The sequence below is a fragment of the Pteropus vampyrus genome, unplaced genomic scaffold (genome assembly GCF_000151845.1).
Source record: "Pteropus vampyrus isolate Shadow unplaced genomic scaffold, Pvam_2.0 Scaffold77, whole genome shotgun sequence".
Lineage (NCBI taxonomy): Eukaryota > Metazoa > Chordata > Mammalia > Chiroptera > Pteropodidae > Pteropus > Pteropus vampyrus.
Genome location: NW_011888858.1, coordinates 6186315 through 6211375, shown reverse-complemented (window position 1 = coordinate 6211375; position 25061 = coordinate 6186315). Strand labels below are relative to the sequence as shown.

The 25061-nt window shown below is 32.7% G+C and overlaps 1 protein-coding gene and 1 pseudogene across 1 annotated transcript in view; one reads left to right on the top strand and one right to left on the bottom strand.

Annotated features, from left to right (window-relative positions):
- FRYL (FRY like transcription coactivator) overlaps window positions 1–25061 on the bottom strand; it is a 249832-nt gene that overhangs the window by 111179 nt on the left and 113592 nt on the right. The window contains exons 5-10 of the mRNA XM_023532134.1: window positions 20066–20233; window positions 19026–19122; window positions 9025–9104; window positions 8572–8652; window positions 6043–6211; window positions 5665–5757 (exon numbers count right to left, since the gene is read on the bottom strand). Of these exons, the coding sequence (XP_023387902.1) occupies window positions 5665–5757; window positions 6043–6211; window positions 8572–8652; window positions 9025–9104; window positions 19026–19122; window positions 20066–20233 (688 nt within the window). The remainder of the gene's footprint in view (window positions 1–5664; window positions 5758–6042; window positions 6212–8571; window positions 8653–9024; window positions 9105–19025; window positions 19123–20065; window positions 20234–25061) is intronic.
- On the top strand, window positions 16042–16160 carry LOC111741390 (annotated as a pseudogene).

The following is a 25061-nucleotide window of genomic DNA, read 5'->3' as shown; positions in this document are numbered from 1 at the left end:
CAATGGACCACTGTAAAGGGTCTTTCTTCCTACAACTGGCTCCATTTGATGAATTACCTTAAAGACTATAACCTAATCTCAGTTAAACATCTGGAAAAACATATTTTCAGATAAGAGGGAAGCACAAATAACAGTTTGGCATGGAGCAGCAGTAATGGAAACCATTTTCAGGAAAAGAAATAGGAGTACATGCACTAATAACAGATGAAAGCTGACATAGTTTTATGAATTATAGTGTTTTCTTTTTGATAAAATTAACCTTATTCACATGGCTAAAAACTGGGGTGGGGGCTATGTGACTCAAATAAAACTATAATTCAATACTTTTGTTTGTACCCATTAAAAAAATCTTCAAATATTTAACTATAAGTAAATATTCAAGACAGGTTAAAATCATGCTAATCACTTCGTCATTAATATTTTAAGTTCTTAACTTTTCTTACAATTTCCTGTCTACCTTTTCTAAACATGTTCTGATAGGACCTGAATATCACAAACCAATTCAATTAATTCAATATTAAAAATGAAAGCAAAAACATTTCACTTTGATTCTGAACATGAAAAGAAATGTTTTCACTTTGAAAAATTTTAAATAGAATAAAATCTGAGTAAAAGAAATGTTACTAACTTCCATCTCTAGCCAAGATGGTGTTCAGAGGACTGGATTTACCCAACACTTGAAATAACCAAAAAATAAACAAAATATATGAAGTGATACACAAAGCGCTGTACATACATCAGTCAACAAAATAAATAACATATAAGGAATAAAAAATAAACGAGGTAAGTCCTTTGACGGCTCGTCTTACTACCTCGATAGTTTTCAGGAAAGAAATGGAAGTATACTGTCCTAAGATTCTTATACTATACACAAATGATGTAATATCGCTTGAGGTAGGCAGTGATAAATTAAAGATGTATAACACTAATATGGCAAAACAATGAGCTACAACTAATAAGCCAACAAAGGTGATAAAATTCGATCACAGAAATATTCAATTAATCCAGAAATAAGCAGGAAAAAAAAAGAAAAAGGGAACAAGGACTGAATATGAAAATAAAAAATATAATAAGAGATTTAAAATAACTGTATCAATAATAATCAAAATTAAATGGATGTGGTCTCCAATTAAAAGGCAGAGATTGTCAGACTGTATTAAAAACAAAAAAACAAGACTCGACCCTATCCTGCCTACAAAAAATGTACTTTAAATATCAAAACACAAGAAGGTTAAAAGTAGAAGAATGAGAAAAGGTATATATACTTACACAATCAAAGGAAAGCTGAAGTGGCTCTATCAATAACAAAGTAGATTTCAGAATATTACCAAGGAAAAGGAGGATTACTTCAAAATAGTAAAGGTGCCTAATAATAGAGCTTAAATATATACAAAGTAAAAACTGGTAGAACTGCAAAGAGAAATAGACCAATCTACAGCTAGTTACAGTCAGAGATTTCAATATTCCTCTGTCAAAAACTGATAGGATACGTAGATATGAAATCAGCAAGGTTATGACAGACTATAATAATACTATCAAACAATTAGACGTAATTGATATTTACAGAACACTCCATCCAACAACAACAGTATGCACAGTCTTTTCAAGTGCATATGGAACATCCATCAAGATAAATAATATTCTGGCCCGAAAAACAAATGTAATGCATTTAACAGGATTCAAGCCATACAAAGTATGGCCTGACCACAAAGTATTCTGGTATTATGGCTTGAACAAAGTATTCTCTGACCACAAATTAAAAATGAATAACATAAAGATGTCTGGAAAATCCCCAAATGTTTAGGAAGTATGCTTCTAAGTAACCCATGGATTTCCTAAGGGGCATCAGAAAGTATTTTGAGCTTTATGAAAATTAAAACATAAGATATCGAAATTTGTGGGCTGCTACTACAGAACTACTTAAGAGGGAAATACATAGATTAAACGCTTATATTTAAAAAGAGGAAAGGTCTTCATGACCTCAACTTCCACCTTAAAAAACTAGGTAAAAATAGCAAATTAAAACCTTTCTCAGAAGATAGGAAATAATAAAAATCCAAGCAGAAATCAATAAAATAGAAACTGAAAAATAGCATTGATAAAGTCAAAAGCCAGTTCTTTGGGAGGAGTAATAACTTCTAGCCAAGCAGATGAGGAAAAAAGAATAAAAGTCACAAATTGCCAATATTTGGAATGAAAGAAGTCACTACAGATAGTAAAGGTATTTGAAGAAAATAAAGGAATATGATGACCAACCTTACACCAATAAATCTGATAATCTGGATGAAATGAACAAAGTCCTTAAAGATATGAAAGCTCACTCAAAACAAACAAACAAACAAACAGTCTGAGCAAACCTATGTCATTTGAAGGAAATTATCTGGAAGGAAATTTTCCACAAGAAAAATTCCAGGCCAGAAAATTCCTGGAATTTTCTAGAGATATTTCTAGAATATACAAGAGAGAATCTAGTATATTCTCTCCAACTCCAAAGAAAGACATAAAGCCAATTGTGCACAAACTCTTCTGACACTAACTTGATATTCGAACCAAAAAAGGCATTAAAAGAAAAGAAAACCACAGAACAACAGCCTTCATGAACACAGACAGATGCAAAACATCTTGAAAAAAAAGTTTATCAAATAAAATCTAACAATATAAAAAAAAATCATCGTAATCAAACAGTGTTAAACCCCAGGAATGTAAGGTTGATTCAACAATTGAAAAATCAATTAATGTAATTCATCATATTAACAAAAAGAAAAGGAAAACCATATGATTATTTCAACAGAGGGGGAGGGATGCATTTAACAAAATCCAACACTCATTTCTGAAAAAAAAAACTCTTCAAAAACTAGAAATGGAAATAAATTTCCTCAATATGATAAAGACATCTATGAAAAAGCTATATGTAACATAATTGACAATATTTGACAACTTTTGCCCTAAGATGTAAAAGGAAGCAAGGAAGTCTGCTCTCATTATTTCCATTTATCATTATACTGAAAAGTCCTAGCCAGTAAAATAAGGCAAAAATAACACATACTAAAAAGTATTTTGAACATTTGAAAAATGGAACTTTAAAACAATGGCATTTACAATAGCCTAAAAATATAAAATGCCTAGAGATAAATTTAACAAATTATGTTCAAGATCTGAAAACTACAAAACATTGTTGACAGAAAATAAAGACCTAGGTAGAAGGAAAAAGATACTATACTCATGAATTGCAGGAATCAATATTAAGATCTGTCCTCCCGACTTAATGAAATCTTAATTCAAATCCCAGCAGTTTTTTTAATTGATTAGGTGATTCTAAATTTTATATTAAAAGGCAATAAACATAGAATAGCCAAAATAATTTTGAAAAAGCATAAAGTTGTAAGATGTACACTGCCTGCCTTTCTAAACTTACTATAGGAATTAAGATAGTATACTACTGATAAGTACATATACAGAGATCACTGGAACAGGATAGAGTCAGAAAGACATGGAGTTGATTGATTTTTTTGGACAAAGGGACTAAAGTACTTGAAAAGAGTTGTCAACAAATGACCAAATGGTGCTGAACGACTGGGAATCATATGCAAAAATGAAACAAAATTTCAATCTACAGCTCATACCATATACAAAATTAATTCAAAATGAATCACTGACCTAAAAGTAAACTTTAAAACCAAAATCTAGGAGAAAACCTTTGTGATTTTGGGTTAGTCAAAGACTTCTTAGATATGATACCAAAAGCATAATTTATAAAAGAACAAACTGATAAATCAGACTTCATCAAAATTAAAAACAACTCCTTTTTCAAAGACATAGTTAAGACAATGAAAAGACAAATCATGGACTAGGAGAAAATATTCACAAAGCATATCTCTGATAAAACACTTATATCCGGAATATATTTAAAACTAGAAAACTATATGTTTCAAAACATAATCAGAAAACAAATAATCCAAAACAAAAATGGGAAAAAAGACTTCAACACACATTTTGCCGAAGAAAATATATGGGCAACAAATAAGGACATGCAAAAATGCTCAAAAGCCATTAGTCATTAGATAAATGCAAATTAAAAACCAGAATGAGATGCCACAACACACCTATTACAATGGCTAAAATTAAAAAGAATGGCCAAAGCAAGTGTTGATGAAGATGTGGAGGCAAGTAGAACTCTCACATGCTGCTCATGGGAATGCAAAATGGTATAACCACTTTGGAATACAGTTTGGCAATTTCTTTAAGAGTTACACATATAACTATCATCTGGTCCAGCAATTCCACTCCTAGGTAAATACCCAAGAGACATAAAAGGATATATACATACACAGACTTCTACATGAATGTTCATAGCAGCTTTACTTGTAACAGCCAAAAACTGGAAACAACTCAAATATCCCAAACCAGGTAAACATATAAGCAAACTTTGGCATAGCTATACAATGAAATACTACTCAACAATGAAAAGAGAATATACTGATATATTCTACAACACAGTTGGAATGCAAAATAATTATACAGAGTAAAAGAATTCAGAAAAGAAAGAGCTCATACTGTCAGATTCCATTAATAGAAAATTCTAGGAAACCCAAAACTCTATAATGTAGAGAAACTGAAAGATCAATGGTTTCCTGAGAAAAAGGTGGGGTGAGTGAGAGGGGGGATTAAAAAGGAACACGAAGAAACTGAGAGTGTGATAAATAAATAGGTACTTTATTATGACTGTGGTGATGGTGTCATAGGCATATATATGTGTCAAATTGTATATTTTAAATATGTGTAGTTTATTGTATGTCAACTTTATTTCCATAAATCTTTTAAGAATGTGTGTGTATATATCATTTATGTAGCAATGTGCACTATGCTGAAAGTGAGTAGCATATCACATACTACACAGAAAAATTGAGTGTGTGTGTGCGGGGAGGGGGAGACCAGGAAACAAAAAACTGTTATAAATTTCATTACTATATATATTTCATTACTAGTAACTGCAATATTAGTTTTGAATAACACACTATATTACACCAAAAAAGCTTATATAAATCTGCTTCCCTAAAAGTTATTGCAATCATATTTTTTAAATGATTCAGAGTACATATTTTGACAGGTATGATCTCACAACAACGACAGAACAGAACATTTAAAATTGAGACAGTGCCTTACTGTTAAAGTGTACATGGCTGAAACTTATCGGTTTTCTTTAACCAATGTCACAACAAACAAACAAACAAACAAACAAATAAATATATATTTAAAAAATAAAAAATAAAATAAAATTGAGACAGTCCTGTAAATTCCAGGATGTATGTTATAGCACTTTTAAATTCTTCAGAAGCTAAAACAGCTGTCATTTTGTAAGGTGAGAAAGCCATGAGTAAATACAATATGTTCTATTGGGCAATTTGAAGCAACCATTACTGCTAGGTTGCAGATACTCTGACCTCCTAACAGTCTCTGAATCTTAAGGGCTTGTTCTCTTAATTAAAAGACTGATCAATGCTCTTCTGCTATTTGTCTAATAATCATTTTCCACATACCCATGTTACATTCAAATTTCCACTTAACTGCCCATGAGATTACCACAAAGGAAGACTATTTCATGCAGCAACATCTTGAGTGAAGAGATACTTTTAAAATATAATATAAAAATAAAAGTATACTCACAGCAGCTACAGGAATAAGAATCTCCACAAACAAACCAGCAAGTGCATGTTTTATATCTTTATCTTTTACTTCTAAGAAATACTGAGCACACTCCTTGAGGGAGGAAAAAGGTACATCAGATTAACAAAAGAGAAAGATTCAAGAATTTTTAGTATCACAATAATTTTATAAACACTCTGGAATTTTACTAAAAATCTAAGGTCAAAACATGTTCAAATTAAAAAAGAAAGTTAACTCAAACTTGCGACAATTTAACACTTGGAATAAGGAATTAATAATGATGTCAGTAATTTATCTATATATTGTTTCTTTTTAAAAGTCATGATGAGCATTTAGCACTGTTAGGCTAAATCTACTGCAATTGAGAAGATGTATCACCTGCATAAATTGAAATGATGCTTCAAAATCTTCTACAGGATACATTTTCACTCTGAAAAATTTCATTCCCATTATTAAGCTGATGACGCTTTGTACCACATGTGGACTTTGTTCCTTCTGTCGCAATTCTTTTAATTCCGTCATAAACTTCTTCCTCACAGCCTGAAATCTTTAATACACACAGATACATAATTTCATATGAATTAAAAATACTAATTTCCTACATGTTATTTAAAGTTGAAATCAAAAAGTGTTTTACCTAAACATCTTCTCCTTTCTCTGCCTTCATCAAAATTACCAGAAAAGTATACAGAGGAAGACAAAATTATGTTATTCTAAATTTCCTGTTCATTTATTTTAAAATCAAACATTCCTTAAAGAGAGTAAGATTTCTTTATTCCCATATCAGCATCGAAACAGCACCATTACCATTCAATAATTCATAATTACAATAAAAATAAGATCAAATAACCCACCCATACAACATCCCCGTGTAAATCAGAGTGCGTCTCCAATTTTTAAGGCTCCCTCTTATAAAGTCTGCAATCTGAGTTATATGAAGAATAGACTGAAGACTACAAATTTGTTCAAAGAGGTAAACCAGTCCATTGCAGACTAATAATTATCGCTTAAAATTAATATCTCACTACACTGAAGAAAAACTAAAGAAGTGTGAGAGGACACAGGTCTCAAAGTCTGAATAAGCTAAAGAATCAAACTGCTTTCAAAATGTGAGCACCATCCTGGATTCAAATGACCACAGTGTTAAGTCACTAAACTTCTTTGCTTACACTGGAAAAAATATATCTAATACTTTATTAATCAATAATATATCATTTCCCCCTCTATATATTGTGTAACTAAAGAGATTACTGTTATTGTTACTCAAGGAAACCAGCTCCTGAAAGTTAAAATGATACATGAAGTGTACTTTCTAATGGTCACTGACTTTAGTGGGGAAAAAGAAAATTACATATTAATAAAATATGGATACACGATAGGATGTATAATACATCTATTTCCATCTGAGTGTTGGAGATTACAATACCATTTTCCATGAAAACATTCTTTTGTGTTTTATAAAAATATATATAAAGTAGATAAAAATCTTACCATTGCAATAATTTAGAATCCAAGGGTTTTTCTTTCACTAATTTCTCATGGTAATTATTAGTTACTACAGTCAAAGGAAATGCAGAGACAACATTCTTACACACCTCCCGGCCTTTCTCCTCTCCCCTTTCGCATCCTATCACCTGCTCCCTCAAACTTCAGTGTTATTGGCCTAACCTAATGTGGCTCCATGCGCATTTTCTTCCATGTTCATTATATGTATGGGCAGAAAACACCTCAATGGTTCTCTACATACATGGCCATTTGGATTTATAATCCTTACCATCCTGGAATTAATTTAGCAGTGATGCAGTGTTCTCCTGGATTCAACTTGCTAATATATTATTTAGAACTTCTAATCTGTATTCCTGATAGAAATTCATTTTTGATAAATAAAAATAAAAGAATCATAAACTATTACACCATAAATAAATAAATCATTGCTTGTTTCTGTGGTTTGTGCCTATGTGCCTAAAACAGGGATTCATTACTGATTAAAAATAAATGAATTATTAAGATATTATTTATGTGCGAATCACATAAAATACTCTAACTGTTCTAAGCTCTATAAAACCGATTATACAAGGATCTCTTGTATATTACAAAGAATAAAAAAAGTACTAAATAAAATATACTACTTAATATTAAAATCTAAACTACTAAACATGAACAATACTTGCCCTCTTAGAATTTAGAATGGTTTTTATTTGATGAGTTTAAGGCCAAAGACTCTTCAATGGCATGTGGGAAAATCTGAATTGATACTTTATACTTTATTTCCCAGTAGCGACTAAGGAAAATCAAAATCTTCCAGTCTTTTGAGCAAACACGGGATGCTAAAGACAAACATCTTTTTAGTGTTTACTATGACTACAGTACAACACAACTCAATGAATGTAACTCCTAATGAATAACCTGTTCATGGAGTAACCTAATATCTTTTGTTTCCTTTTCAGTATCTCATCTACCTATTCAAAACTGTTTATAGTATTAAAACCAATAGGATAATTAGAAGGAAGAGATTGCATTGCTATCTCAGAAATAAAAGCACTCAACTAGAAAATGTTGAAAGTAATCATTAGTTCCCTAGAGTTCCAAAAGGAAGATTTTTAAAAAACACTTCTGACGGAATTAAAAATAGGAAATAAGGTAATGTTCTGAGTAATCTTGGCAATTTCTGACTACCTTGATTCAGACATTTATGGAAAACCCAAATAAATGAAAACAAGCTGTGAAATTAAGGTATAGATGTTACTTTAAAATTCTCTAAGGAGTATAACAGCTTAGTAATAAAAAGTAGAGCAGATTTCACAAGAACTCTATGAAAAATATCGTAGATTTAAAACTGTCAGTGTCTATAATACTAGTAATGAAGCATTCTAAAATGAAAAGCAAATCAAAATCAGTGAAACTTACTTCGATTGGGTAAGAACCCCTATCACCTCTGCATATAAATCTGCAATAATATGCACATTCCCAGTGTTGGTTCCTGAATATCTAAAATAAGAGAACAAATGTAGTATTCATTAAATTTTTCTACAAATTCTCTTTCTTAATAACTGAAAATTCCTTAGAGTATTATATAATTTTCTCTGAACATTCATTTATAGAATGATTTAAAAAAACATTTAAAAAAAAAATTTCTCACTAGATTTTAATTTGCCATGAAATTTAACAAATCCAATCAACAGTTTTAAGAATTTTTACAAAATAGTTCATATAAGCATTTTGTGTGGATTTTTTTTTAAAAAAAGGAAGATAACTGCTTTGAACACTAAAAACGAATGATCAATGAGAGTTCAAAGTATATTAAACACTAAACCTGAACTATACAAAAAAGCAACAATCTCAAATTTGTAGTTTACTTACCCTTCCTTATGTTTAAAGTGCTTGAAAGCTAAGTTTAGAACTTCATGAACTAAAGGATCGGGCACAGGATGAACAGGAATCTAGAATTTTAAAAAAGTCAAATGAGTTAGAGCTAAATAGGTTAGAAGTCTTATGAGTAGTCTCATCATTTCAACTAATTAAACAATTTTAATTTTCATGGTAATGATTCATTAATCAGTTTTCCCATTGTCCAAAATGCCATTTTTTAAAATGTTAGTATTTTTTCTCTAAGAATTTAGTTGAACACCTATTTTAACAAGCTCTAAATTTAAGAATATGAGCTTCGTAATCACAAATCATTGAAATATGGACTATGTAGCAGAAAAAGTAATCATTACTGTTGTTACTAAAACTGTTACCATCAGAGAGTTAAAAACACATTCAGGTGTGCTCTGTAGCACCTAGAAAAAAAGAGCCTTTGACGGAGCCAGCCCTATATTTCATAGTCCAATTTTCTATAGCAGGATCCACAAAAGACACTTTTCCAAGAAATTTAAACTATTTATGGCTTTATTAGTATTAGAAATTTGTTATTTGAATATCTGTTCTTTTTAGTTCTTTAGAAATTACACTATAATTCCTAACATGTAAAACAAATAAAAATATATAAATCAGAAATTAAAATTCCTGCCCCTTCCCCTGAATATAATCACACCTGAAAACTTGGTATAGATCCTTCCAGACTTCCTCCTACACACACACACGCACGCACACACACGCACGCACACACGCACGTGCTCACTCACACACACCCCCTTATTTTTACTTAACAGAATGATGCCTCCTTTTTCCATGTCAGTACTTAGCGCCTCATATTTTCTAACAGCCATATAATACTGAGTATACATGATTTATTTAACGTGCTCCTATTAATAAACATACAAGTCCAGATTTTCGATATTCAATATACAACTTATACAATGAACATTTTGCATAATTTCATGGGAAAGAATACAAAAAGAGGAACTGATGGATCAAAGATTATCCAAGTCACCACTGATATCGATTCTAGTTCTATGTATGTATGTCCATTTTTGAACTGTCAGTTTGTATACGTCTGTGCTAAAATCATGCTGTCCTAATTATTAGAGTTTATTAATAAATTCTGATGTCTGGTACTGCAAGTCCCCTTTATTTTTCTTCAGAGATATTTTGGCTATTCTTGGCCTACTGTTGTTCCGCTTCCGATTTAGGGTCATCTTTTCAAGTTCCACAATAACTGTTAAGATTATTATTGTAGTTGCAATGAATCTATACATCAATTTGGGGATAATTATAGTCATATATTTACGTGGAATATCTTTCCACCTCTTTAAAGGCTTTCAGCAAAGTTTTATAATTTTCTACTTTTGTCCTTTGTTATACTTATTCCTGAAACAAATATATGAAGAGATGCTTGATTTCATTAGTAATAAGGAGAACGAAAATGCACAAGATATCATTTTACACCTATTCGATGGGGATATATAAAGTCTGACAATACCAAATAGTAGAGATAATGTAAATGACTGAGGTTTCATATACATTGCTGGAAGTTTATATAGGGTGCAATCAAGTGAAGAGGATCAAAGTACGCCACTGCCAAATATGGCACTTTGGCAAAAGGATTATTTTGAGCTGAAGGCAAATGAGAAACAGCAGATGCAAGGAAAGCTCTCTAATCTTCCCCCTTTCTAGATAAAAACAGTCTTTCCCATACTGAGCAGAGAATAACCATGATCACTGGAAACAGAAAGCTGGCACTGAGGTGGGTCTGAAAAAACATATCTTACAAAATAGCCCTTATCTTCCCTTAGTTTCCCCCAGATATTTACCTCCTTACAATTTACCTTCCTTAGAATTAGAAGCCCAAACCATTTTCCTTTGTCATGTCACTTCCCTACAATGTATTGTTCTTCGTTAAAGTAACTTCTTGGGTCTAATCCTTCTTTCGATCTTTACTTTTTCTTTATGAAGGCCTCTATATATTATTCAAACATATATCAAAACATTTTTTTAAAGTTAATGGAATAATTAACACAAAAATCAGTATACTGGTAAGAGAAGAGTCAGGAAGTGACCTAGGAGAGAGTCACATAATTAGGCTTAAATTGTAGGTAATAGTCTAGTTCTCCGAGTCTCAGATGGTAGGCTCACAGGTAACCACTACACTGTAAACAAGTAGCCATGCAGAGATCAGTGACAATAGTGTGTCTTGAATCAAGATCACAATTTATCGAATTCTGTGGGTTTGCGGTCCAATTAAAACAAAACAAAAAAATTCTACATTTGCTTAAAATTATTAACAATATAGAGTCTAGAACACCTCATCAATAGGATGAAATTTTAATAGAATATTAAATATAACTAAGAAAGCTACAAATTAGACTGGGGAAAAAAATGTTAGAAAATTATAATTATTCAGAGATGGTCAGAATGATTCTTGAGGGTTTAATAAAGGAGAGATATTTAAAATGAAGATAATTTATTTCATACAAAGATAAGTCAGAAGTCTATTAATGGGGGCTAAATTTAGTCCTGAATAATTATCAGAAACTAGTTTGAAATTAATAAATATGAGAGAAACATTAGATAAGAATAATCACATTTAAATTGTAATGAAGGACAAGAAATCCAATAAGTAACTATTCACTTACATTAATTCTTCTCAATGAGGTGACTGAATTCACACAACACTGAGAACACTGTCATCACTTCTAAAACACTGTTCCAAGCAGAGAGAGGCATGGCAGCTGACAGAGCTTTAAAAGGCTCATGGTTGCATGTATTGGTCCAGTTTTCTCAATATAATTTATTGAATAGTCTTTACGCCAAAAATGAAACCAAGCCACCTTCTTACACCATATACAAGACTAAACTCGAAATGAATTAAGGACTTAAATGTAAGACCCAAAACCATAAACTTCCTAGGAATAAACATAGGCAGTAAACTCTCTGACATTGCTCCTAGTAATATTATTCGTGATATATCTCCTCGGGCGAGGGAAACAAAAGAAAAACTAAACAAATGGGACTACATCAAAATAAAAAGTTTTACACAGTAAAGGAAACCATCAACAAAACAAGGACAACCTGCTGAAAGGGAGAACATATCTGCCTATGATGCACTGGTAATGAGTTAATATCCAAATTTATCAAGAATTCACACAACTCAAAACCAAAAAAAATAAACAATCTACTTAAAAAATGGGCAGAGGACCTGAATAGGTATTTCTCCAAAGAGGACATACTGATGGCCAACAGACATATGAAAAGATGCTCAAGGTCACTAATCATCAGAGAAGTACAAATTAAATCTACAATGAATATCACGCCACACCTGTCAAAATAGCTATCATCAATAAGTCAAAAAACAAGTGTTGGTGAGGATGTGGAGAAAAGAGAACCTTCGTGCACTCTTGGAAGGACTGCAAATTGGTACAGCCGCTATGGAAAACAGTTTGAAAGTTCCTCAAAAAAGAAAAAATAGAACTACCTTATGACCCAGCAATTCTACTTCTGAGTATTTATCCCAAGAAATCCAAAACACTAATTCAAAAAGATATATAAACCCCTATGTTCACTGCAGTGCTATTTACAATAGCCAAGATATGGAAGCGACCTCAGTGTCCATCAACAGACAACTGGATAAAGAAGTTGTAGTACATATACACAACGGAGTATTACTCAGCCATAAAAAAATGAAATCCTACCATTTGTGACAATATGGATGGTCCTAGAGGGTATTATGCTAAGTGAAATCAGAGAAAGATAAATAACATATGATCTTACTTTTAAGTGGAATCTAAAGAACAAAACAAACAAAACGGAAACATGCAGAGAACTGACGAATGCCAAACAGGAGAGGGACTGGGGTAGCCGGGTGGGAAAAGGTGAAGGGACTAAGAAGTACAAATTGGTAGTTTCAAAATAGTCATATGAAGTACGGCATAGAGAACATAGTCAATAATATTGCAATAACTATAATAGGGCCAGGTGGGTACTAGACTAATTGGGGAGATCCCTTCATAAATTATATAAATGTCTAACCACTATGCTGTATATCTGAAATTAATATAAAATAATACTAAATGCCAGCTCTAACTGAAAAATAAAATAAAAATAAAAATAAAAGGCTCATGGTGAACTTTTACTCCAAGATTGATGGCTATATTATAGCCTCATCTTGGGTAAGTGGCTCAGTATTTATAGTTACCAGAGGAGGATGAGAAAGAGCATTTGTCTCACACTTCCTAGAATTAAGACTGTCCTAAAGGCCTGTATCTGGAATCCAATTTGATTCATAGTGCAATCCAATGCACTATGAGGGAGACTCTTATATTGCCCTATCACAAAATCAAGTAGGGGTTAAGCAAGGAAGCAGCCATATCCAAACTCTACTTTTCTAGGTCTCAGAGAACCTGTTAAAGGTAACCTGATAATACAAGAAAGAAATGAACTTTATTCATCATTTTGTGGAAGTTGAGATTTAAAAACCCATGTTTAATAAATCTAATAACAGGGAAGAAACTAAATTTATTCTACATAGTAAAGTTCAAGAACTCAGAGACTCTAAAAGAACAGTCTTAACCTTTGTTCCATATTAGTAAACTGAAATTTTGAACCCAGAATTTATCTAACAATTAGGGATATTTAACCAGGATTTTATGATTGACTGCATAGTTTCAAATAGCTTTTCAACCTTTTATAAGCAAACACATCCAATCATTATAAAAGTATAGCAATTACATCTTACTGATATAGGAATGTATAGAAAGACCTGGGTTTTGGGTTATTCTAATCAAACCAAGGCTTCTCTTTTTACTAATTATGTATCCTTGAGGAAGTTTCCACTTCCTCACCTGTTAATTACAGGTAATAGATTAGAACCCTATTATTACTAGCCCTGAGAGAATGCAAAATTGGATGTATTAAAGACTGGTCCTTGTCCTCTTACCTTTTCCACCCTTCTCTGAAAGGGAACAGACCAAAATTCTTACCTCCTAGGAATGTAGGGCAGATAAAAGAACTAGAATATAGGATGGAGATATTGAGGACAAGGCCTGGCAGAGGGAAAAAAGGCGGGAAACAAGAGCCCATTAGGGCAGCAGGGAGGCACATGTACTCTCCTAGCCTGATCATCCCTGGATTGGGCCAACAAAAAGAGCAGCCCCAGGTAACAAAGAGGTTACTGGAATCACTGGAGTTGATTCTTCCCAGTCAGCACTAATTATCCTATTAATAGTTAAAACAGAGCAGACATCTACCACCAGGTGATGCCAAACTTTAGCCAGGAACAGGTTGTGTTTGCATCAAATCGCCTGACTCCCAGAACTTACTCCAGAACTCACAGCACACACAGGCTGGCTCCAGATGTTTCTGTGACTTTGCAAGAATGCAACACTGCATTTTACATGTTTTAACTTTTTGTACCCCACCTACTGTGCTGTGCTGTGGTTTTACCATATTGATTTCCTCACAGGGATGTTTGGCGTGCTCTAGGCCAGAGATAATGAAACATAAGGTGACTTAAATCTATAATTTCTCCTAGTCTATATTTGCTCCAGTTACGCCCAAAGACTAACAGTGCCAGAAAGACAGGGACACATGGCCTAGCTATGCTGTGTGCTCTTCATGATTTCCACACTATCACACCATCACTTTTTATTTGCCTGTGTGCCAGGTATTAGTTAGCCATTTTGTATACATTATACACAACACTTACAACAGCCTTTCAGGTATTTGTCCCCCATTTTACAGGTGAGGAAACTGAAGTTCAAAAGTTTGTGCGTACTTCTCTAGAATATACTGTGTGCCCAGTTTCTGATATATGAAAACGCATTTGATCAAAGAAAATGAGAAAGACAAAACTTTCAATTTTGTTCACATTAGAAACAAAAGTGAAAGAAGAAATGCATCTTACCGTTATTTTTTTTGGGGAGGGGGAGACTAGAATCTTTATTTAAAGAATGAATATTATCAGAATGCACATTCTTGAACTCTTTTTCTCCCCTTATTTTCAACTGAATTTAAAAAGGGGGGAATCCTATTTCAGTTTCTAGAGAAAAAGTTCTACTTCTATGGAATAATATTCCCATCTTCAGTATCATGAATTTTTCAGATCTCATTTTGTGTGATTTTAGAAGCAGCTCTAATTCTACTTGAACATTTAAGAAGCATATATCCCAAAAAATACCCAAGTTTTAATCCAAGGTTATTCCTATGTCCAACTCCCAAAATTTAAAGCTTTTATCACATGATGAAAGTGAAAAACAACAAAACTAGGGTAAGATATGGATACTGGGGAATCAACAAGGCTCATTCATTACCTAAAAGATCAGCTCTCAACAAAAAAGGTGAATGAATAAAATTCATGTCTTAGCAAAATTACGAATAATCATATAATCTTCAGAGCTGCCTATCAACATCTAACATGTTAATTTTAAATCTGAAAGTACTAAAGATCTACTCCACCTTCTGATACATCACAAAAGCACTGATAAAACTAAGCAAAGAGCTTGAAATGGCTCACAGACCTGGTTTCCCAATCTTCTTATTTGTTCCAATAAATATGTCTGACTAAAATTCAATATAAAAGAAAATTGCTTTGAACTTTCTAAATGCTACATTGCTGTTTAAACATGCTTTTATTACATATTTTAAAACCTTTGGTACTAAAGCGCTAAAATTTGTAGTCTGCCATGACCCCAAAATTATTCTTCTGACTTTCTTGAAAAAATAAAATGAGTCCCCTATCATCTTGAATTAATTTTGTTCCTCCAGTGAATCAATCACACTAATTTCATCATATTTATATTAACTCAATTCTTTGTCTAACTTGTTATGATTAAAATTTTAATTTTATAAGATACTAGCCATTTCATCTGATTTCATATCTCTGATTTTACCAATAATTTTACTTTTATTATTAAAGGGAGAAAACGTGTAGTAAAAAAATTAACTAGTTTTATAATCTTAAATTACTAAGAACATTTCTTCATCTCTAAAATGAAAATAGTCTATGGCCATGCTACCCTGAACAAGCCCAATCCCGTCTGATCTCAGAAGCTAAGCAGGGTCGGGCCTGGTTAGTACTTGGATAGGAGACCATCTAGGAAGACCAGGTGCTGTAGACGTAAAAAATTAAAAAATAAGGGATTGTAAGCTGACGAGGTCCTTGCAATCTGTGAAGTCAACCAAGGATTGCCTCGCCTAAAAAACAAAACAAAACAAAACAAAAAACAAAAAGCAAAAAAGAAAAAAGAACAGATAACATATATTAGGCACTTTCCATGTCCCAGGCATTATCATACTTAATTCTCATGATTCTACAGTAATGGCACTATTATCATCCCTCCTTAACAAAAGAGAAAAGAGTTGGTGGGTAATTATTTGCCCAAGTTGCACAAGCAAGTAAATGACACAGTTGGGATGAAAATACTTGCCATGATTACCTCCCAGAGCTTATTCTAATGACCAGCTGGTACAAAGGATATGGAGTCTTTATGAGTTCTAAACATGTGTGATTATCACTGAAGGTATAACAAATTATTCGAGAAACAAATAATTTCTAATATATGAGGTCAAAGACTAACCCACAAGGAATATTTACTCCTCCTTAAGACTGAACCGACCATGTATCAATACTTCAATGCTCCTAGGACTATCTCACCAAAATAAAACTAAATCATATTTTAATATGTGTATATTATGTGGGACAAAGTAAAAGTCTTATTAAATTCAAGACACATTATGTTGATTACTCTCCAGATCTATTAAACCCTATATCACTTTGACATGGAAGAAAATTGGTTTAGTTTGTCATGATATCTCAGAAAGTTCTATTGATTTTTACTTCATTTTCTGTAGTTTTATTAGTTGTAAAGAAGCTAAAAAAAAAAAAAAGACTTGCCTTTTACTAGAAGAGAAAAAAAGATCTTATATAGGATTTAAAATAAAGTACATCAATGTTCTTGGTGATATATTTTATTCTTTGATGGGTACATTTGAATGAAGGTATGAGGATAATGGTAAAGGAGAGAAACAGGTAAGTAGGAAGGGAACTATAGGTTAAAACTATGTGGTGACAGAACCAAAAACAAAGATTGGCTATCAGAGCCACTGTATTTTTCTTTCTCACATTTTGAGTCCATGTGAACCATGGGTCTGAAAGGATTTTGTGCAGGGGACTTTAAAAAAGAACTCACTGAAAGAATGGTCTTACGTTTATAGATCTTGATTTTCCTTCCACCAAGAGAGCTCTCCGGATTATTTTGGAGAAAGAGAAGGACGAGGAGGATGAAGACAAAGATGAGGAGGAAGGGAAAAGGGCAGGGGAGGAAGAAGGAGAAGAGGAGAAAGAAAAACCTCCATGGGTTATCTGTGCATTGAAGTTTTGAAGCCAGTGCAATGAGGGGAAGCTGTTAGATGAGAAGAGAGACTTGATTGCTAAGTAGAAGAATGTCTACTTAGGAAACAAGGCACAATAGCCAGATCAGTCCTGACTGTCAGTGCAGGGAGTTTTCAATCTCTCCTGCTGGAAGAAGAAACCCTATACTATTTAACTAAGCAAAGATGTGCAAATGCTGTTTAGCAAACCACTCAAATGATCTACATTAAGCACACAGGAGATGTTAGCGATCAAATCCAATGAGCCCCAGTCAAAGTTCATTCCAAAGTCATCATCCAATGAGCCCCAGTCAAAGTCCATTCCAAAGTCCACGGTGTCTGGCCAGTTCTGGCCCCCAGCTCCTCCGATTTTAGTTACTTCAGAGTCTTAAGATCCCAGCTAAATTGAGAAGTCACAGAAAGCAAATCTGCCTTGTTAGCACATCTCCCAGAAAAATTTTCTTCCTCACGTTTACTAAAAAGCTTTCATGATGGGTACCGATTCAAGTGATTTTATCTTTGATTAACTCATTTATCTATTTTACATATTTAAAATGATTTTTATTTGCAGATTTCAGATATTCAAATTTCAATGTCTTTTCACAGACACTGTAAAACCAAAGGCAAAGCATAAATGATTACATAATTCAAATATTTTTATATTAGCTATGTCAAAAAAATAGACTAACAACTTTTATATCTTACATTTGCTGTTTAATGTCATATTATCTTCTACTACTCCATTTTATATCACAAAAAAACCTCCCTGTCCAAATATGCCATATGCGGAATATAATTTTTTTCTTTTAGGTTTCCTAAATTTTTTCAAAATATATTGTGCATGACTGGAAATATACAGATCTTCTTCGAATGATATATAACATTTTAAGGATGACAAACTTATAAAAACATACTTTCAAGATCAGTACAGGTATTTATATGTATATTTGTATTGGTTTTGAATAGTAAACATATACATGACACCTGGCAACATATATATACATATCTCTACTGTCCATGCCATTCAGATAGCATACACAGCTAAGCTCACGAGTGCAATACCCAGAACAATGAATGTCAGCGAACAGTAGGCATTCTAATATTCACTGAATGGATACACATAATTTATTATCTGGAGGTATTTTCACTAGACCGAAAACCATTTGCACTTGACAGTTCAGTCTTACCCATGTCAAATCAGCCCCATTCCTCAACCATCACTGCACAATTATTACATGTTGAAATGCAGGTCTGAGGGCTTAGGAAAAGAAATTCTTTGAAAGTGGAAGTAAAAAAAGATTGAAGCAGGTGAACGACAGACATAGCATACTTGTAGCTAAAGGCCCATATTTAAAACAATTTCTATTGAACTCCATTTTGCCAACATGATTTCATGTTCTGGATGGCATACAAAGGTAAAAGGAACAGGAAGTAATAGGTACAGGAGATAAAGGCCTCAGGCGACTGAAACAAGTGTACTTGAATTATAGAAATTCAGTTTATATGGGTTAGAATTTTAGACATATCATCCTAAATAAGGTAACTGAAACACAAAGGCAAAAGAAGAAAAAAATAATACAGAAATTTTTCTTTGCAGAAATAAAAGAGCTTACCTGCTTTAGAACTTCAACTAAAACTAAACAAAAAATGAAATCTACTGCTAAGTCTCTCCTTTCAAGAAGATAATCTCTTTCACGTTGTTGTTCATCCCTGAAACAATACCAAATTCGATTGTATTAAGACTATGAATTTTAAAACAAATATTGGTTAGTAGTTCATGTTACTTACTGAGTTCCTAACGTGTATAATGTCTTATAGTGAATGTTCATACTAGCTTAATAACCCAACATATATATATTATATATTCTCACGTTCTTTCTTTTGTACATTAGCAATTTATACACATATTCCACTATTATATCTGTCAGAAATTAAACCTAACCTAAAAAAAACTAGAAAGAAAAATATTTTAAATTTCATTTAGAAAATCTAATACTGTTCCATACTTAATTTAAATTATTTAATTAAGAACTGAAACAAAAATAACAACTTTTCTGATGAAAATACTGTGCCAGGTAGCTTTCTCATGAATCTAGGTTGAAAAATCACAAGTGGCATCTACTAAAGTCCAATTCTAAACCTGAACACAAACAGATGTTTTACCGAAAGCCAAGCTCTCCCTGGAAAATTTGAAAGAGGAGAAGACAAGTTCTAGGATCTGAACACTAAGAAGGGTCTCGTGAAAAGTAACATAGGGTTTTGGCAGTCTTCCTGTATCACAACAATTGCTTTCCTTCACAAACCACGTGAATAGGACCTTTTCTGAATATCTCCTTAATTTCTTCTATGACTGCTAAAGCTCCTCGCTGCACTACTGAAATAGCACTCCTGACATTCGGTTTTGCGTGACTAGTCACAGTAGCAAGTACCGCAGGGCTGCACTTCTTTTAACTGGTACCTTCTCCCGATTTACGTTTAAGTATGAACTATCCTCTCCCCTTACTTTATAACAAAATAATCAATGTTTCTGCTTAGAAACCAAACAATAACAATCTTCATTTGATAACACTATCACCCTCTTCATTGGAAGGGCTTCATTTGATAACACTATCACCCTCTTCATTGGAAGGGCTTTGAAAAATGAGCTACTTACCCCTTAGATTTTGTGCTAGATCGAGGCCTATACTCATAAGATTCATCTTCAGTTCCATTCTGGCGTCTGTACCAGTCAAACAAGGTGCGAAGTAAGGAAGGGAGACAGTGCTCTGCTACTGAGCTCATAGAGCTTATCAACTGAAAATACAAGATATTACCAGAAGATAAAATACCACATCAGAATACCACACTCCGAATTCTACCAGCAATCACTTAAAAATAATTAACATTTCTAGAATAAACATAGGTGAATAAACATATTAACAAAGTAATAAATATGTTTTAAAATTTTTGAAAGTGCTAAGGATATACAGCCAAGTAGTAAAGTGGGCTAAGTTTCACCCACTATTAAACTTTACCCACATCCATTCAGTTAAGCGCAGAGGCTTTCCTTTTTGCCCGCCTCCATGTGCTACTCACTTGTGTAGAAACATGACCATCAGTAACACCCCTGATTATACACATGGGTACCTCTGGGAGAACTGTTATGTATAACATGAAAAAAACACATCTACTTCCTTCCCCTGGCCAGTTCCTCTCTCCTCATGTGAACAAAAGGTTCTAAAATGTTGCCACTAAAACGAAGAGACGTAGAACAAGACTCTTATGTTAAAAGTGTGGGAAAAGCTCTAATTTACTCTATACTGCTATTATATAGAACAGAGAATTATAATTACATAATTAGTGATACAAATAAAAATATTAGAAATGTGTTGTATACAAGCTTTCAAAGCTCAGAATATATAGAGAGCATAAATGGACAGATAATGTGGTGGGATAAACAACTGCAACTCAATTTGAGGCATCTCTGAAATCATATGAATTGTAGGTGAATATCAGATTCATTTCATGAATGAACTCAACTGCCTAGAATGGTGGTAAGGGGTATACTAGTTACCATGAGCAGGCCCTAAGATCACTCTTCTTGAGAATCTAGGAAAAGAAACTTAGAAATTCTTTCTTCATAAGAATTTCTATATCTGATTCAATCTATTGCTCATAAAATTAATGTTTTTAAATCAGCATACAGTAAAACATGCTGGAAAGTGATCCTAGAGCGCAGACATGGAATCACTAAAAAACTATGGGTTGCAGGAATACTCAAGGTCCCATTTGGTTCTGTGACTATAGGAATTATTATTTAACGAAGATAAATCGATACCTCTAGGAATTAAAATTTGAATTTTCATATTTTATGTTCTTCACATAACTTCAGAATGTATTTCATCCAGGAAAACAGAAAAGAATAAAACAACTTATTTGACTGTGTAAGCTGTTCTCTTTTCCATTATCTCTGCCTTCTTTTAATCATGGTTCTATTAATAAATTACCATAATTTGACAGATAAATAGTTTCTAATATAGGGAATTAAAGTAAAACGAGATTCTTATTTTATTTAACTATTTTTAAAAATTTAAATTTTATTAATGACTGGTACTACTCAAAGGGAGAATTTGGTTCATTGTTAATAAAGAAGGAAAAATAAAACACCATCTGCCACTGTAAATATATATTAAAACAGTTTAAAGCACACATACCTTTTCATTGTGAAAAAAAAATCAAGCTTTGAGGCATGATCGTTTATAGTTTTATTAATCATTAATATAAGAAAATAGTTGGAAATTTCCCTTAAAACCTTGTTTAATAGGATTCCAAATTCTGATTGTACATTCATTCATTCATCATTGAAGTGGAATTCAAGACATAAATAATATAAATACTCTTAAAATAATCTATGACTAATACATTAAAGATAATTACTAGTAACAATTAATTCCTTTGCAGTGGCATTAAAATTTGAAAAGCATTATATAAGGGGATCCTATTATTACTGTAACAGAGAACTAGTCTTCCTATTCATGGTTTCTTCTTAGACTAATGGTTATATACTAACTGTATGCATCTGAATCACCTAAGGAGCTATTATTGTAAAATGGAAGTGCCAGAGCACTACTCTTGGTGATCCAGATTCAGCAGAACTGAAGTGAGATCCAGAAACAGTATTTTGGTGCATCTCTACCAAAAAATTTTAAACAGTCATCTTTATTTAATCAAATAGACTAATATGAACTTCTATTTCCTAGATACATGATTATGAGAAAAGTATCTCAGGAATATTAGATGGGAACAGAAAGCTGATCTGGGTTATTGGTTTCTGCAAACAATCAACATATAATAAAATAATTCTTGCCAGCAATCACTTAAAAATAATTAACATTTCTAGAATAAACATAGGTGAATAAACATATTAACAAAGTAATAAATATGTTTTAAAATTTTTGAAAGTGCTAAGGATATACAGCCAAGTAGTAAAGTGGGCTAAGTTTCACCCACTATTAAACTTTACCCACATCCATTCAGTTAAGCGCAGAGGCTTTCCTTTTTGCCCGCCTCCATGTGCTACTCACTTGTGTAGAAACATGACCATCAGTAACACCCCTGATTATACACATGGGTACCTCTGGGAGAACTGTTATGTATAACATGAAAAAAACACATCTACTTCCTTCCCCTGGCCAGTTCCTCTCTCCTCACGTGAACAAAAGGTTCTAAAATGTTGCCACTAAAACGAAGAGACGTAGAACAAGACTCTTATGTTAAAAGTGTGGGAAAAGCTCTAATTTACTCTATACTGCTATTATATAGAACAGAGAATTATAATTACATAATTAGTGATACAAATAAAAATATTAGAAATGTGTTGTATACAAGCTTTCAAAGCTCAGAATATATAGAGAGCATAAATGGACAGATAATGTGGTGGGATAAACAACTGCAACTCAATTTGAGGCATCTCTGAAATCATATGAATTGTAGGTGAATATCAGATTCATTTCATGAATGAACTCAACTGCCTAGAATGGTGGTAAGGGGTATACTAGTTACCATGAGCAGGCCCTAAGATCACTCTTCTTGAGAATCTAGGAAAAGAAACTTAGAAATTCTTTCTTCATAAGAATTTCTATATCTGATTCAATCTATTGCTCATAAAATTAATGTTTTTAAATCAGCATACAGTAAAACATGCTGGAAAGTGATCCTAGAGCGCAGACATGGAATCACTAAAAAACTATGGGTTGCAGGAATACTCAAGGTCCCATTTGGTTCTGTGACTATAGGAATTATTATTTAACGAAGATAAATCGATACCTCTAGGAATTAAAATTTGAATTTTCATATTTTATGTTCTTCACATAACTTCAGAATGTATTTCATCCAGGAAAACAGAAAAGAATAAAACAACTTATTTGACTGTGTAAGCTGTTCTCTTTTCCATTATCTCTGCCTTCTTTTAATCATGGTTCTATTAATAAATTACCATAATTTGACAGATAAATAGTTTCTAATATAGGGAATTAAAGTAAAACGAGATTCTTATTTTATTTAACTATTTTTAAAAATTTAAATTTTATTAATGACTGGTACTACTCAAAGGGAGAATTTGGTTCATTGTTAATAAAGAAGGAAAAATAAAACACCATCTGCCACTGTAAATATATATTAAAACAGTTTAAAGCACACATACCTTTTCATTGTGAAAAAAAAATCAAGCTTTGAGGCATGATCGTTTATAGTTTTATTAATCATTAATATAAGAAAATAGTTGGAAATTTCCCTTAAAACCTTGTTTAATAGGATTCCAAATTCTGATTGTACATTCATTCATTCATCATTGAAGTGGAATTCAAGACATAAATAATATAAATACTCTTAAAATAATCTATGACTAATACATTAAAGATAATTACTAGTAACAATTAATTCCTTTGCAGTGGCATTAAAATTTGAAAAGCATTATATAAGGGGATCCTATTATTACTGTAACAGAGAACTAGTCTTCCTATTCATGGTTTCTTCTTAGACTAATGGTTATATACTAACTGTATGCATCTGAATCACCTAAGGAGCTATTATTGTAAAATGGAAGTGCCAGAGCACTACTCTTGGTGATCCAGATTCAGCAGAACTGAAGTGAGATCCAGAAACAGTATTTTGGTGCATCTCTACCAAAAAATTTTAAACAGTCATCTTTATTTAATCAAATAGACTAATATGAACTTCTATTTCCTAGATACATGATTATGAGAAAAGTATCTCAGGAATATTAGATGGGAATAGAAAGCTGATCTGGGTTATTGGTTTCTGCAAACAATCAACATATAATAAAATAATTCTTGAGCAAACATAATTATGACAAAAATAACACTTCATCAAACATTTAACCTCGGCAAGAGGAAAGAATTAACATTAGAGAAATACCACAATTTTTAGATATTAGTAATCTATATAAAGGGGATTTGGCAGGGCGGTTGCTGTATATCTTCTTTTCAAGCTTCTTTTGCTTTCTGACAGAGAGAGTCTACTTGGCCTTTGCACAAGCACAGCTAGAAGTACAAGTGTGAAGATGGGATGTAGTTAATGCCTCTTGAGGCAGCTCTCAACTACTAGGAATGGGAGCTGCAGACAAATGCCCTAGCACCCCATTCTTCAGACATACAATTATACAGACATTCTGTATAATTCTCAGAAGTGGAATGAAGCCCCAGGGTCCACAGCAGTGACCTCTAAAATGCTCCCTGCTGTCAGTTCTTCCTCTCCTCTGCTTCACTCTCCCAAGTCTGATCTCTGGGATCACTTTCCAGGACCAAATCCTGATCTCCAGCTCTGCTTCCAGGAGCGGGTGGAAAAGGAGGGAAGCAGCCTGGATGCTTCTATGCAAATGTTCTGAGAGCCCCAACAGGAAAAAACAAATGTTAAAAACTGTAGGGGCTGGTATGCAGGACAGATTGAGGGATGTAACTGGAAACTTTCTGAGAAAATTTAAAAGGGCACGGTAAAGAGATTAACAACAAAAAGTAAATTTTTTAAATGCTAAATGAACAGAACTCACAGCTCATTCTATGAACTATAAAATTCACAGTTCCCAACTCATTCCATTTGTTTGTTAAAAAACAAACTACCAGTTAATTCCAGGCTGAATCTAGTGTATAAAG